General features: G+C 41.5%; 1 protein-coding gene across 2 annotated transcripts in view; it reads left to right on the forward strand.

Moving 5' to 3' along the window:
• Positions 1 to 8,149, forward strand: part of arel1 (apoptosis resistant E3 ubiquitin protein ligase 1) — a 32,444-nt gene extending 24,295 nt beyond the window's left edge. The window contains exons 18-23 of one of the 2 annotated variants that reach the window (XM_063006980.1): positions 2,052 to 2,181; positions 2,260 to 2,318; positions 2,999 to 3,088; positions 5,372 to 5,547; positions 7,300 to 7,347; positions 7,442 to 7,454. In XM_063006980.1, coding sequence (XP_062863050.1) covers positions 2,052 to 2,181; positions 2,260 to 2,318; positions 2,999 to 3,088; positions 5,372 to 5,547; positions 7,300 to 7,303 — 459 coding nt within the window. In that variant the 3' untranslated portion in view covers positions 7,304 to 7,347; positions 7,442 to 7,454. Of the gene's footprint in view, positions 1 to 2,051; positions 2,182 to 2,259; positions 2,319 to 2,998; positions 3,089 to 5,371; positions 5,548 to 7,299; positions 7,348 to 7,441 lie in introns of both variants that reach the window. The other variant, XM_063006979.1, reaches the window with a different exon arrangement.
• The last annotated feature ends 7,151 nt before the right edge of the window (positions 8,150 to 15,300 follow it).

Raw genomic sequence — 15,300 nt, forward strand, 5'->3', positions numbered from 1 at the left:
AAAACATACAATCATGTTTTCATATAAAAATGAGATTATTGTATTCTTAAGGGTTGAATTTCACTGCAGCTGCACTAATACCTGTATCAGCAGGGACGTTAAAAATATGTTTGCTTTGTCACTGTATTGTAAGGTTATTTGAGGATACAGTGTATCACAAAAGTGAGTACACCCCTCACATTTCTGCAGATATTTAAGTATATCTTTTCATGGGGCAACACTGACAACATGACACTTTGACACAATGAAAAGTAGTCTGTGTGCAGCTTATATAACAGTGTAAATGTATTCTTCCCTCAAAATAACTCAATATACAGCCATTAATGTCTAAACCACCGGCAACAAAAGTGAGTACACCCCTTAGTGAAAGTTCCTGAAGTGTCAATATTTTGTGTGGCCACCATTATTTCCCAGAACTGCCTTAACTCTCCTGGGCATGGAGTTTACCAGAGCTTCACAGGTTGCCACTGGAATGCTTTTCCACTCCTCCATGACGACATCACGGAGCTGGCGGATATTCGAGACTTTGCGCTCCTCCACCTTCCGCTTGAGGATGCCCCAAAGATGTTCTATTGGGTTTAGGTCTGGAGACATGCTTGGCCAGTCCATCACCTTTACCCTCAGCCTCTTCAATAAAGCAGTGGTCGTCTTAGAGGTGTGTTTGGGGTCATTATCATGCTGGAACACTGCCCTGCGACCCAGTTTCCGGAGGGAGGGGATCATGCTCTGCTTCAGTATTTCACAGTACATATTGGAGTTCATGTGTCCCTCAATGAAATGTAACTCCCCAACACCTGCTGCACTCATGCAGCCCCAGACCATGGCATTCCCACCACCATGCTTGACTGTAGGCATGACACACTTATCTTTGTACTCCTCACCTGATTGCCGCCACACATGCTTGAGACCATCTGAACCAAACAAATTAATCTTGGTCTCATCAGACCATAGGACATGGTTCCAGTAATCCATGTCCTTTGTTGACATGTCTTCAGCAAACTGTTTGCGGGCTTTCTTGTGTAGAGACTTCAGAAGAGGCTTCCTTCTGGGGTGACAGCCATGCAGACCAATTTGATGTAGTGTGCGGCGTATGGTCTGAGCACTGACAGGCTGACCCCCCACCTTTTCAATCTCTGCAGCAATGCTGACAGCACTCCTGCGCCTATCTTTCAAAGACAGCAGTTGGATGTGACGCTGAGCACGTGCACTCAGCTTCTTTGGACGACCAATGCGAGGTCTGTTCTGAGTGGACCCTGCTCTTTTAAAACGCTGGATGATCTTGGCCACTGTGCTGCAGCTCAGTTTCAGGGTGTTGGCAATCTTCTTGTAGCCTTGGCCATCTTCATGTAGCGCAACAATTCGTCTTTTAAGATCCTCAGAGAGTTCTTTGCCATGAGGTGCCATATTGGAACTTTCAGTGACCAGTATGAGAGAGTGTGAGAGCTGTACTACTAAATTTAACACACCTGCTCCCTATGCACACCTGAGACCTAGTAACACTAACAAATCACATGACATTTTGGAGGGAAAATGACAAGCAGTGCTCAATTTGGACATTTAGGGGTGTAGTCTCTTAGGGGTGTACTCACTTTTGTTGCCGGTGGTTTAAACATTAATGGCTGTATATTGAGTTATTTTGAGGGAAGAATAAATGTACACTGTTATATAAGCTGCACACAGACTACTTTTCATTGTGTCAAAGTGTCATTTTGTCAGTGTTGTCCCATGAAAAGATATACTTAAATATCTGCAGAAATGTGAGGGGTGTACTCACTTTTGTGATACACTGTATGTGGGGTGCTAGCCCACTACCGCTGAGATCCGGGGTTGGAATCTCAGCTGTGCTATCGGCCGGTCAGATATCTGAGGGGAGTTGGCCGAACAGCCTAGCCTTTGGGAGGTGGGCTTGTCGGTGCACTCTCAATGCGTGTCCCAAGCCCAAATATAAATGGGCATCAGGGTTGCTGCCTAATCAGAAATGCACACTAGAGTGATCTTGTGTGGCGAGAATATGTGCATACAGTTCTTTGAACAGTGGTTAATGTGTCCAGGTGGTGGAGCTGATATCTGGTGGAGCTCAGATTGCTGTGACTAATGAAAATAAGATGCATTACCTGAATCTACTGGCTCAGTATAGACTAGCCAGTCAGGTGAGGGAAGAAGTGGAGCACTTCCTCAAAGGTAAGAACTGCTCAAACACAACACCACTCCCTCGGTGCATCGTCAGTCAACCTAACGAAGATGTTTTGACATTTTCAGGACTGAATGAACTTGTTCCTGAGAACCTTTTGGCCATATTTGATGAGAATGAGTTGGAGGTAAGTCATTTTACATTTGCAGCATTTAGCAGACGCTTTTGTCCAAAGCAACTTACAGTTATGACTGATACAGTTTGAGCACTTAAGGGGTTAAGGACCTTGCTCAGGGGCCCAACAGTGGCAGCTTGGTGGTGGTGGGGCTTGAACCGGCAACCTTTTGATTACTAGCCCAGTATCTTAACCGTTGAGCTACCACTGCCCCACGGGCAGCACGGTGGCTAAGTGGGTAGCACTGTCGACTCGCAGCAAGAAGGTCCTGGGTTCAATCCCCAGGTGGGGCGGTCCTGGTCCTTTCTGTGTGGAGTTTGTATGTTCTCCCCGTGTCCGTGTGGGTTTCCTTCGGGAACTCAGGTTTCCTCCCACAGTCCATAGACATGCAAATGAGGTGAATTGGAGGCACTAAATTGTCCATGACTGCGTTCAATATAAACTTGTGAACCTGTGTAATGAGTAACTATCGTTCCTGTCATGAATGTAACCAAAGTGTGAAACATGACGTTAAAATCTTCATAAATAAACAAACTAACCACTGCCCCACTGGTACCACTCATTTGGTATTTGTCTTGCTTTAATCTATAAGTGAATTATTATACAAGGATGCAAGTATTTTACACCAAGTACTTTAATATTCATTTTATGTAAACATGTAAAACTTTAATGTATGTATTTTCTGTGCGCAGTTGCTGATGTGTGGAACTGGAGATATCAATGTGCAGGATTTCAAAGCCCATGCTGTTATTGTTGGAGGCTCATGGCATTTCAGAGAAAAGGTGGGGTAATATGTAATGGGTACATTTTTCATGGGCTTTTATGGCGCTCTCTTTGTCATTGTCATAATTTACCAATCAAGACAGTCTAAATTAACCAGGAAACTTACTGAAAATAAAAGAATAGAACTAGAGACCTAGTTATCTTTTTGTAGTTACCTTGTTGGCTCATTTGGGCACAAATGTATAACTTACCAACATACCAGCAGGCCAGGTGATGATTGGATCGTCTGTGGGTGGGATTGCCAAAGAGCGTTCTTCATAAATCCTACAATTACAGCCTCTGATGGCTGATTGATGGTGCCTGCACAGTGAGACAGGGGATAGTGGAAATCAATGCATGACTCTCCACACACAATACTGAGTGCCATGTGAACTCTCTTCGTGCAGGTGAAGCAGTCAGTACTGCACATGTGTCGCAGGGGGCATGTGACAGTTGCAGCTCTTCTATATTAGGAGTGGTTGTCTGCAGCAGTAGAGGTGATAGTACAAATTGGGTAATCAGATAAGACTAGATTAAAGGGAAAAATATGGGGAAAATGCTTAAACAGAAAATAAAAAAAGAGACTTAATGTCTGTGGATTAGAAAATAGGGATTTATTTGTTGTTACACAGTAATGTAAAATATAGTTTTTTCAGTTTTATATAACATACTTTTTGTAGATTGAATTCCACATGGATATTTTGGGTTGATATTAGGGCTGTCAAACGATAAAAAAATTTAATCGCGATTCATCTCAGAATTTCATATAGTTAAAATAAAAAAAATCTGTGTAAATGTTATAGAAAACAAGGATTTTTAAGTGAAATGTTACAATTAAAATGGTGAACACATTTTATGCTAAATGTACTTATGTTAAAAACTGCTGGGACAAGAGAAAACTGTAAGGGAGTTTTATTCACTCACATACTAGGCAGTAATACTATCCAGCAGAGACCCTTGACTTTGTATATATGTCAGATTGTAGGTTAAAATTTCTCCATCAGCAAACATTGTAGATCAGCGGTGCTTTAGGTGGGATAAGGTGTAGTTATTGTTACAGACTTTTCTGTGGTTGTATCGTGACAATGGTTTGATTGACGTTTCTACACGAAGTGAGTGTGTTTTGACCCTTTGGGGCTTCCATAGTTCATGGAATAGCATGCTTGGCTAACGCGATGACTCTAGCTGTCCGCTATTCGGTAACGTAACAGAAGAAGCTAATAAAAGTGTTCTGCTCCCGACAACTTGTGAATATACCGTGTATTTATTTCTTTATTAAGCAAGTGCATCACTACGACGCTCGGTTACATTATGTTAACAAACCGCAAATGAAACAAAATCCGGTGGCAAGTCCGACATTAAAACGTTGGTTTTACACTGGTGGGGGGGTGGTGTGGGGAGGGGTTGGCGCCCCACACTTTGAGAAACGCTGACTTAATGAGAGATGCCGTGCACGGTCAAGTCTCAACATGAACTACGGATGACTCGCAGGGCCAAATAGAATTTGCGTTAACGGCGCACTTTTTTTTAATCGTGTTAAATTGAGATCGCGTTAATGCGTTATTATCGCGTTAACTTCGACAGCCCTAGTTGATATACAGTATTTACAGACTTTTTATTTTAAAACACATTATCACACTTATATGAACTGAATTGTTAGGCAAAAGCTTGGCATCTGTTTTTAAAAATGCAAGGTTCAGTTAACTGTAGAGATGCCTGGTTTTAAATATTACCATAATCCCTTCTTTGTAGCTTCCAAAGTGTGCACTCGTTTACATAATTGATATACGGACCTGTGGTGCGCGAGACGTTCATCACGTTAAGGGGGTTAATTATAATTAGTTAGAAATGCCCAAAGCAAGTCCCACATTTGAACCCAGACTAAGTGCAGTTTTCAGCAATTGGTTGGGTGAGGTGCCGCTTGTTTGTTGCCGTCCCTGGCTTGTTCTGGGTCTTTTTTCTCATAACTTGGTTTGTCACAGGTGCTCTGAGTTTTAGCCACAGTATTGCTCTACCTTGCTTAAGCATTCTGATTCAAATTTGGGTGACAAAAGGCAAAGAATCCCTGCCTGTTTGAACGTAGTGTAAAAGCTTGAACCTTATCCGCAAAGGTAACCTTGTAATGCCAGGCTTTGTTTGTGAAAGGGGCTGTAATTTGCACTGGAGCTTTAATCTATGCTGCATAAGCATTCTTTTGTTACGATAAACTGATCTTCATGCAGTGTGTGTTTGTGTTTCTCTCTCTGTGTGTGTGTGTGTGTGTGTGTGTGTGTGTGTGTGTGTGTGTGTGTGTGTGTATTTAGGTGATGAAGTGGTTCTGGGCTGTGGTATCCTCCTTCACTCAGGAAGAGCTTGCACGTCTCCTCCAATTCACAACCGGCTCCTCTCAGCTTCCCCCCGGTGGTTTCAACACACTCTGCCCTTCCTTTCAGATTATAGCAGCGCCCACACACAGCACGCTGCCAACCGCACACACCTGGTGAGTTCACCCTCTACTGATTGAAAAATTTCTACAGATTTCATGCCAGTATTGGTCTCTTAAGACAGTTACATCTGGGGAAAGTCTTTGCAACAGCACTGAAAAGAAATCTGACGAGAAATCTGATTTTGCCCTAGTGTTTACTCACTCACTCACTCTTGTCCCAATTATTAGTTTTGGAGTTTATACTTTAATCTGCACTAAATAAATGATTTAGGCGTCTTTGACCAGTCTGCTGCAATTGTAGCAGCAATGGCAATAATGAATCCCTTCCACCCTCTCTCTCAAACACAGCGAGTTATGCCTGTGTATAGGGCTGAAACGATTCCTCGAGTAAATCGATTACTAAAAATCATCGATTCAAATTTTTTGCATCGAGGAATCGTTTAATCCGCACAACCATATACAGCTCACGGTGTTTTACACGGACGACTTTCACTTTTGCGCAGCGTGTTTAACGCTGTGTGCAGGTGACGTGAAGAATCTGAGGGCTGCGTCCCAAATATCTTAAACATAAACAGAACTTAACAGGACTTAATCCGGGTTCTTTTTGCGGACAGTTTAATGAACACTACGTATTTGGACACGTTCGCCGCTCCTGCGAACTGAACGTATCAGTTTAGGACGCAGCCGAGATTTGATAGCGCGGACTGCAAAATATAGAGAGAAAATAGCGAACAGGAGGAGACTGGACAGAGAAAACCACAGAAAGTCTGAGATCATTTTAAGCTGATAAAACTAAAACTCAGTATAACATCCACACCATCAGAGCGTCGTGTTTACTTTACTCATGTTTACTGACTTTACTTCGTTTCAACCACCACAGGCTTTTATGAAGATTTAGGCAAACACACACATACATACACACACACACACACACACACACACACACACACACACACCAGATCTACCTCATCTAGAGACACAATCCTGACAGATTTTTATCCCCCTACAAACACCACAAAACCTCCCAACAAAATATTAAAGCTTTATGTTCTGCGTGAGCTGTAGCTGAAACTTTGAGTTTTGAAAGTTGCACAAATTACAGGCTTATGTTCATGTATTTTTGTTTATTATTATTTATGACTTGATGACCTGATGTTTCAGGTTGCCTGTTTACATTTTAAAAGTAAATTGATTTATTTTTGATTTATTTATTTTAGCATTTAAAAAATGTTAAACTGTCCTGTATGCAAGAATACAAATGTACAGTTTGGTTTAAGAAACATGTCTTATTTAATCTAATATGTATTTGTTTTTGCTCTTTGTTAAAGCAAAGGTATTTCTTATCCGATTACTCGATTAATCGCTGGAATAATCGATAGAATACTCGATTACAAAAATAATCGATAGTTGCAGCCCTACCTGTGTAGAAGACTGGGGAACTGATAGCAAGGCTAAGATTTGAACTTGAGATCTCAGCAGTGGTGGGCTGCTTTACATAATGGGTTTTACCACTGCACCACCCGAGTTCCTTTATAAAACATAGAAATGGGCATTTTTTTCAGATCCAAAGGATATACGTATATGGTATATTATTAAGTGCATCTTGTTCTAACAGTCTTAGTGCAGGATAAGGAGGCTGTTTTTATCCATTTTTGTTTTGTTTATTTAATATATGTCAAGTCTGCTTACCCTTTAAATTTACACACAGTGTTTATTAAGTTTGGAACTGGATACAATTTAACAAAAGGAATGTGGTAGTAAAATGACAATGCTGTGAAACTTACTGCTTAATACTTATGTTATAAGTTGATGGTTGGGGTTCTGGAATGGGCTGTCCAAGAAGATTGTTGTCAGGTGTCCACATACTTTTATTTATAATGCGTATATGCAACCCAGGTCACAGCTCTGACTGTGCTAAGCTGTATCTCTTTTCATGGTTCTTTTTCAGCTTTAACCAGCTGTGCCTCCCAACCTACGACTCCTACGAGGAGCTGCACAAACTGCTGAAGCTGGCCATCAGTGAGGGCAGCGAGGGCTTTGGTATGCTCTGACCACACGCTGCTCCTGCCTTCCCGACTTACCTGTACAGTTTTTTCTCTATACACCTTAAACAAGTGAGCTACTGTACATGAGCCAATGCACTTTTTGCCTCCAATGACAGACCTCTGCACTGATGCCCACATGGATGTCCAGATTTTTCTCACCACCAGGACATCATGAACCTGAGTTGCCTCTGGCTTATTACACTGGATGCTGAAGCTATGGGCATTTTTTCCTAAGCAAATAGAAGCTCGCTTAGGTTTTATTCTATGTACAACATTTATGTTTTGCTTTTTTGTTTGCCCAGCCATTAAAATATAGTATGTCATGCTAAAATCACATATGGCATTAACAAATCTGTGAACATTTAAATAGAGTGTAGCAGCCTTTAAGATGTGTGCTTTAACACACTTACTGCACTTTGGCCTTAACTGATCAGGGAAGGTTGTATGTATATATTGCTGTTTGTTGTGTGTATATATAGAAGCTGTAAATGTCATTTTGAATTGTATATCTACATCACTGTGGTACTTACCCTCTATTAGCAGCCAGCCTTGTGGAAGCTTCTTGTCTATTTTCATTATTCTATTTCTCACCCTTAAAAAGTGATCCTTTATTATGCTGTGTCACGTAACCTTTAATCTTATAGGGCTAGACAGGATCTCTAAGTAGATTTCATTTTTGGGGATATTCATTTCAAAAGTAGGCTTGTAATTGCATGGAAATTAAGTGCAGCTCTGCCCACAAATTTTCTAAAAACCCACCTGATTAAACATCCAAATTTAATCCATAGGTGCCAGGTTGTGCAGCAGGATATTCTCCTCTCCACGTTCTAATCTCAGCTCTGCTACCAGTCGACTGGGTGCCCCCTAGCAGCAGACAAAATTGGCCACTAGTCTGCTGGGTGGGCAAAGTCCGGACTAAAAAAGAGGGTGGGGTCTTCGATGCTGTGTAAGGACACTGCTTAGTAGCCTGATGTGCCTGTACAGAAGTGGAGGCCTCGCACGCAAATGTGGGCGAATAAGAAGGGGTTGGTGGATGGTGGACTGTGTACACGTTAAAGGGAGTGTTTGTCAGGCAAATGTACCCTCCTCAGGGTCCCCGGCAGTGGAGGACTTTATTGGCTACACTAAATTGGGAGAAAAAGGGGGAGAAAATAAATAAATAAATAGTATAATAAATTAATGTATTAATTAATCTATAATCCCATTTATCCTGGTCTGGTTCAATCGGTAAACACAAAGTGCCAGGCTGCAAACCCGCCAATCTATTACAGGGTTCTCGCCACCCCTTAGTGGACACCTGGCTGGCTGATAGCACAGCTGTGGTTCAAACCCGAATGTCAGTGCTAGTGCGCTACCATAATAAACCGCTGCACCACCCTGGCATCCAACTTTAGTAAACAACCTAAATCTTTAAAATAAATGTTTAAAAAACAAGTTTACCATCTGAATTAGTTCTGTTAAAGTTTTTTCTTATTTCACTAGTGTACTTTTTCATCCTTACTCGTGGGTAGCAGTGCACCACTTGGCTATAATGCAATTTCTGGCTGTAGCTGCCAGTTTCTGTTGCATCATTTTATTTCATGGTATGGCCTCGATAGTGATCAGCAGACACACAGCACTGTGATTCACTTTTGTTATCTGATGTTTTTTATTCATGCGAACATAGTAGTTATGACAGGCAAACACCTAAACCATGTTTGCTCTATAGTGCAGTTCACCAATTAGGCATACTATTTATTATGCTAGCATACCATTTCAAGCTGTGCCTTTAGGTGCCTCCATTGTCCAAGCCAAAATCCATCCGAGATCCTCCAGATTATTTATAGAGGTCATGTCTGGCTCTAGAAGACCTTATTGAGCAATGCATTAGTTCGTTTTTTTTGTGGGGGCCTAGGATTGAAAGTTTCTGTTTGACTTTCAACCATCCTGTATTTTCTATTGCACAAGTGGAAACTGGTACTGATTGCATGCCAGGCCACTTCTGCTATACTTTAGGTTTGGTACTAACAGAACCTAATGGTATACAACAATGGTACAAAACAATATGCTATATATTTTTTAACCTGCACAAACGTTCAATTTGTTGTAAACCTAACAGCTGTGATTTAGGGCGGAGCACATTGCAGTAGTGTACTCAATTAATATTGTATTTATTATGTCATTTAAGATGCAGCCTTTTGATGTATGATTCTTCTGATTTAGAAATCTTCAGGTGGTAGAGTGGGTGGTGCAAGCAACATGGGTCCTGGGTACCAGGGTTTGATCCTTATCCTCAGTCAATGTCTGAGTAGTTTGGCATGCTTGCTCTGCATCTGCCAGGTATTTAATTTGAGTACTCCAGTTTCCTCTTATTTCCCAAACACATGCAGACAATTAGCTATTAAGTGAATCAGTAGGTGTGTGATGCACTGTCCATGGTGTATTCCTGCCTATATTCCTGGGTGGCCCCAGACCTACCCTGACACTGGTCCACCAAGTTTATCAAATAATTGTAATAAGCAGATCTTCATTGTTTCTGTATAGAAGCCAGACGCAGGTTGCTGGTTCTAGCCCACCATAGCCAAGTTGCTACTGTTGGGCCCCTCTAATCTTCAATTGCTTGCAATGTGTAGACTCACAATTTTGAGTCGCTTTGGAAACCAGCGTCTGCTGAATGCGGCCATTTCAACAAGGTGAACTAACTATAGGAGCAGGTTGTGATTCCATTTAGCAAGGGGCACTGCTGTCGTCTCATATGTGAGAAGTACAGATTGCGATGAAATGAAGGACTCTTGTTGGTGTGTCTAACATCTATATGTCTATAAACTAGCAGGAGGAATGTGAAGCTGTGAATTTCATGTTTCATGATGCACTAGGTTTGATCAAATGGTTATATTATAATATTATTTATTATTTTTTCTAGATCTTTCTATCCTATTTGTAACAGTAAAAGCAATTAAATATCGACCAGTTCACCTAATAGCGAATATCATGGAAAGCATTTTGCTTTTTGTAGTGTTAGGTAGTAAGTTAATAACTGGCCTTTGGGATTTGAAAATCAACTATGGTGTGTAGTTTGTGTTAAACCTTTAGTTTTAGGCTCTTAGTTGATTGCCATGGGATGTAATGCTACAGGCTGCTGCTCAATACATAAATTACCTGCACTTTGTCGATATGTTCTGGATAAAAAAGTCCCAACATTGATGAAGTAACAAAGGCATTGTGAACTGTTTTTTTTTTTTTTTTGGCATTGTCCCCAATTTTCCTCCTAATCTAGTCGTATCCAATAACCAGATTGCATTTTGCTTCCTCTCTACTGATTCTGACTCCACTCCTGCCCAAAGAAAGCAGTGCCCAACACACACCCCCTCCGACACGTGCAATAGTCGACTGCATGTTCTCACCTGCACAAGGCTCAGTTTCATGCATGGAGAGTCACACCCTGATCCTATTATCCCTTGTCTCTTTGCAGGCACCATCAATCAGCCAACAGGGGTCCTGATTGTGTCAGTTATGAGGAATCCCTTTCGGCACCCACTCTACGAACGAGCCAATCATTGTCAGTGTAGGCGCCCATTAGTAGTGCCGGTAGTAGAGCTGAGACTCAAACTCACAGGTTTGTAGATGTCAGCTCTGGTGTACTAGTGTGTGCTTGTGGACTGTTTTTAAATGCAGTTGCATTTTCCTTAAAAAAACATTTGGTTCCAGTTTTGAATGAGCAATGGAAAAAGGAGAGTTCTGCTTTCCAAATGGTGATGATACTTCTCCAGAATGACCTGGAGCGCGTGAACAGAGCACATCCTGTATTCTACAATGGTCACTGAACTCTGGGTGAAATTATGCATTTTACTAATGAGCCTGATTCAGAGCAATGCAAGAGAAGTGCTAATTTACTGTGACACACACACACACTGATCAGCCATAACATTAAAACCATCTCTTTGTTTCTACACTCACTGTCCATTTTATCAGCTCCACTTACCATATAGAAGCACTTTGTAGTTCTACAATTACTGACTAGTCCATCTGTTTTTCTGAATACTTTTTTAACTTGCTTTCACCCTGTTCTTTAATGGTCAGGGCCATGACAGAGCAGGTATTATTTAGGTGGTGGATCATTCTCAGCACTGCAGTGACAATGACATGGTGTTGGTGTGTGTTGTGGTGGTATGAGTGTCCACTCTGTTAGACACCTACCTAGTTGGTCCACCTTGTAGGTAAAGTCAGAAATGATTGCTTATCTATTGCTGCTGTTTGAGTTGGTCATCTTCTAGACCTTCATCAGTGGTCACAGGATGCTGCCCACAGGGCGCTGTTGGCTTGATGTTTTTGGTTGGTGGACTATTCTCAATTCAGCAGTGACAGCGAGGTGTTTAAAAACTCCAGCAGTGCTGCTGTGTCTTATCCACAACACACACTAACACACCACCAACATGTCAGTTTCACTGCAGTGCTGAGAATGATCCACCACCCAAATAATACCTGCTCTGTAGTGGTCCTGTGGGGGTCCTGACCATTGAAGAACAGGGTGAAAGGGGGCTAACAAAGCATGCAGAGAAACAGATGGACTACAGTCAGTAATTGTAGAACTACAAAGTGCTCCTATATGGTAAGTGGAGCTGATAAAATGGACAGTGAGTGTAGAAACAAGGAGGAGGTTTTAATGTTAAGGCTGATCGGTGTATAGTATAAGACTTCAAAATGTTGAATTCTTATACTATTGGTTTTACTTTGGGTTTTTTCTGTTCTCAGTGCTTGACTTTAATATTTTAATAATTGAATATTTTGAAATTTACTTTAACTGACCCAACCATCACTCAATATAGTGCTCTTGTTGCTAATGTAAATGCAGAATGAAACATAAGCAGATAAAATCCAAATGGATGTTCTGGCGTACCTTCAGTTTGCAATGACTTGAAAACTGGAGGGAAAAAACATTTTTAGGTTCCATTATTCATGATCCAGCCCAGAACTCTTGAGAAAAATTGATGAAATTATTTGAGTTTTCACATGTGTTTGTTATTGCTTGCGTCGAGGGGATTTGATCGTGTGCGCTGGTGCTTTTGGAGTTTCTCCACATGCTGGATCGAAAACAGTGGTATTGTCGTGTGTTTGTTTTTTAAATGATTATTATTTTTTAATAGACAAATGCTACGTTTCAGTAATTCGTTCTTTATGCAGTACGGCTTTGGTTTCATGTTAGCGTGGGATCTTAGTTTCAAAGCAGGTTCAAGGGAAACACTTAATCTGGTGATTTTTTTTAAAAAGCAGAATAAAAGTTCAGCACCTTTTATGAAAAAAGGCACAAAAGGACAGATGAACAGATCTGTCATTGTACTGTGCATGAGAAGAACTCGACTTCCAAGAATCAGTGGGTAGCACAAACTAGGAGGTGCCTAGGAGATTTATCAGTAAAATGACTAAATACAGGTCACTGGTTCTCTGTCTGTTTTGTCTCACACAGTTTTGAGGAAATGATAACACGCATATAGAGAAAGCTCTGGCTTTACAAGGTTTATTTAATATGTATAAATATTAAATATCTCCAAATGTGATTGTTGTCTTTTAACATGCTGTCCATCCTGTGCAAGCTTACTTTAGGGCGAAATGCGGCTGCTGTTAGTTTTGGAGCCGTGTCCGCTATTGTCCGGGTTAAGTAATTCCTAGAGAGAACTGTGAAAAGCAGCGGTAAGCTGATCTTATCTTCTCCCTTTAATGCCACGTTATGTTTTTCCTTCGGGGGTTCCGGACAAACAAGGGTTGACACATTTCCCCTATTCCATCTGTCGAAAGGCAAGCGTGCTGGATAGAACATGAAATCACCGGACATCTTTTTAAAAGCACAACATCTGCAAAAATTTTCCTGCCATTCTGTCAGTTGTGTGTTTGTGTTTCATTTTTTTCACTGTAAGTCAGAAGGGTTACACGTTTGATGTGTATATAATGTAATATTGATACTAGTATAACTAATATAGAGTTGGAATTGATTCAGTTTGGATTTTCCTTTTTTTTTCCAAGTGGGGAGGCTGTTGCTCTCACCTGCAGTTTGAATGTCTTTGGTTTTCATCGCTGTTCCCATGGTGAATTTATTTACTTATTAATGTATCAAAATAAAAAGTGGGACAGTCACATCGTGATATTGTTTGTTTATTACTGGGTTGTGGATGGGTTTAACTTGCTGGTCTGCTTTCATATTTTCTATTTCAGCTGTCGAGCATCCAGCCAGTTCCTCCTCTACAACATCAGGAAGATTCGGCCATTTCTCTCCATGGAAGCTACTCAGATTCTTGTCCAGTCACTTGTAATCTCTCGGCCCGACTACTGCAACTCCCTCCTGGCAGGTGCTACTATGTCCACTATTAAACCCTTGCAGCTCATTCAAAATGCAGCTTCTCGTCTGGTTTTTAACCAACCTAAACACTGCCACATCACCCCACAGCTGCCTTTTCTTCATTGTTTCTTCATGTTGCTGCACACATTCAGTTTAAAACACTGATGCTCACCTACAAAGCCAAAAATGGACCAGCCCCAAGCTACTTTTGAGGTCTAATAAAACCCCACTCTGTATCACGCAACCTCCGAGCCACTAGTCTCACTCGACTTGATCCTCCACCCAGAACTCGATGGCGGCACGGTGGGTAGGTGGGTAGCACTGTCGCCTCACAGCAAGAAGGTCTTGGGTTTGATGACCCAGGTGGGGTGGTCCGGGTCCTTTCTGTGTGGAGTTTGCATGTTGTTCCCGTGTCTGCGTGGGTTTCCTCCGGGTGCTCCAGTTTCCTCCCACAGTCCGAGGACATGCAAGTGAGGTGAATTAAAGATACTAAATTGTCCATGACTGTTTGATATAACCTTGTGAACTGATGAGCCTTGTGTAACTACCATTCCGGTCATAAATGTAACCAATGTGTAAAACATGACGTTAAAATCCTAATAAACAAACTCAGAACTCGAGGAAGACAAGCATCAAGGCTCTTCTCTGTACTTGCACCCAAGTGGTGGAACGAACTTCCCTTGTCTGTCTGAACATCTGAGTCTCTCGCTGTCTTCAAAAGACGATTAAAAACCCACCTCCTTACTAAGCACTTTATATTTTTTTTGTCTACTTAAACTAGAGTAAGGTAATGTTCACTATGGAAGCACTTCTATAAGTCGCTCTGGATAAGAGCATCTGCTAAATGCCGAAAATGTAAATGTCTTGTTCACCTCATTCAGTCATTCACTTTTTTTTTTACCACCAATTTATCATATTAAGGGTTGCGGTGAGTCTGATTCACTGGGCAAAAGGTTGGAAACACCCTGGACAGGTCAATCACTTGGCAAACACACATGCATACAGACACTCATACTTAAGGGTAGTTTAGTATCTCCAGTTAACCTGACTGCAAAGTTTTTTAATTGTGTGGAAGGAAGCCAGAGCTCCCACACAGAGACCAGAAAGGACCCGGAGCTCTTCACCTGGGAATCAAACCCAGGACCTTTTTGCTGTAAGGCAATAGTGCTACCCACTTAGCCACTGTGCCACCCTAGTTCACCAGAGTTTATTCATCTTCAGCAACTGCTTCATCCTAATCAGGGTCGTAATTGGTTTTGAGCATACCCAGAAACAAGGAGGAATGAACCCTTTACAGGACACCACACGCTGACCTATCCACTCACCACCTCACTTATGATGGTCCTCTGGTGCTTTACATTATCCATACAACCAATATACTCATGACCACTTCCTACTTTCGACGGTGGCAGTGCATAGCTCTTAAAGAAACTCATGTTTTGTGAGTTGGCT

This window comes from Trichomycterus rosablanca, chromosome 13, assembly GCF_030014385.1.
Source record: "Trichomycterus rosablanca isolate fTriRos1 chromosome 13, fTriRos1.hap1, whole genome shotgun sequence".
Lineage (NCBI taxonomy): Eukaryota > Metazoa > Chordata > Actinopteri > Siluriformes > Trichomycteridae > Trichomycterus > Trichomycterus rosablanca.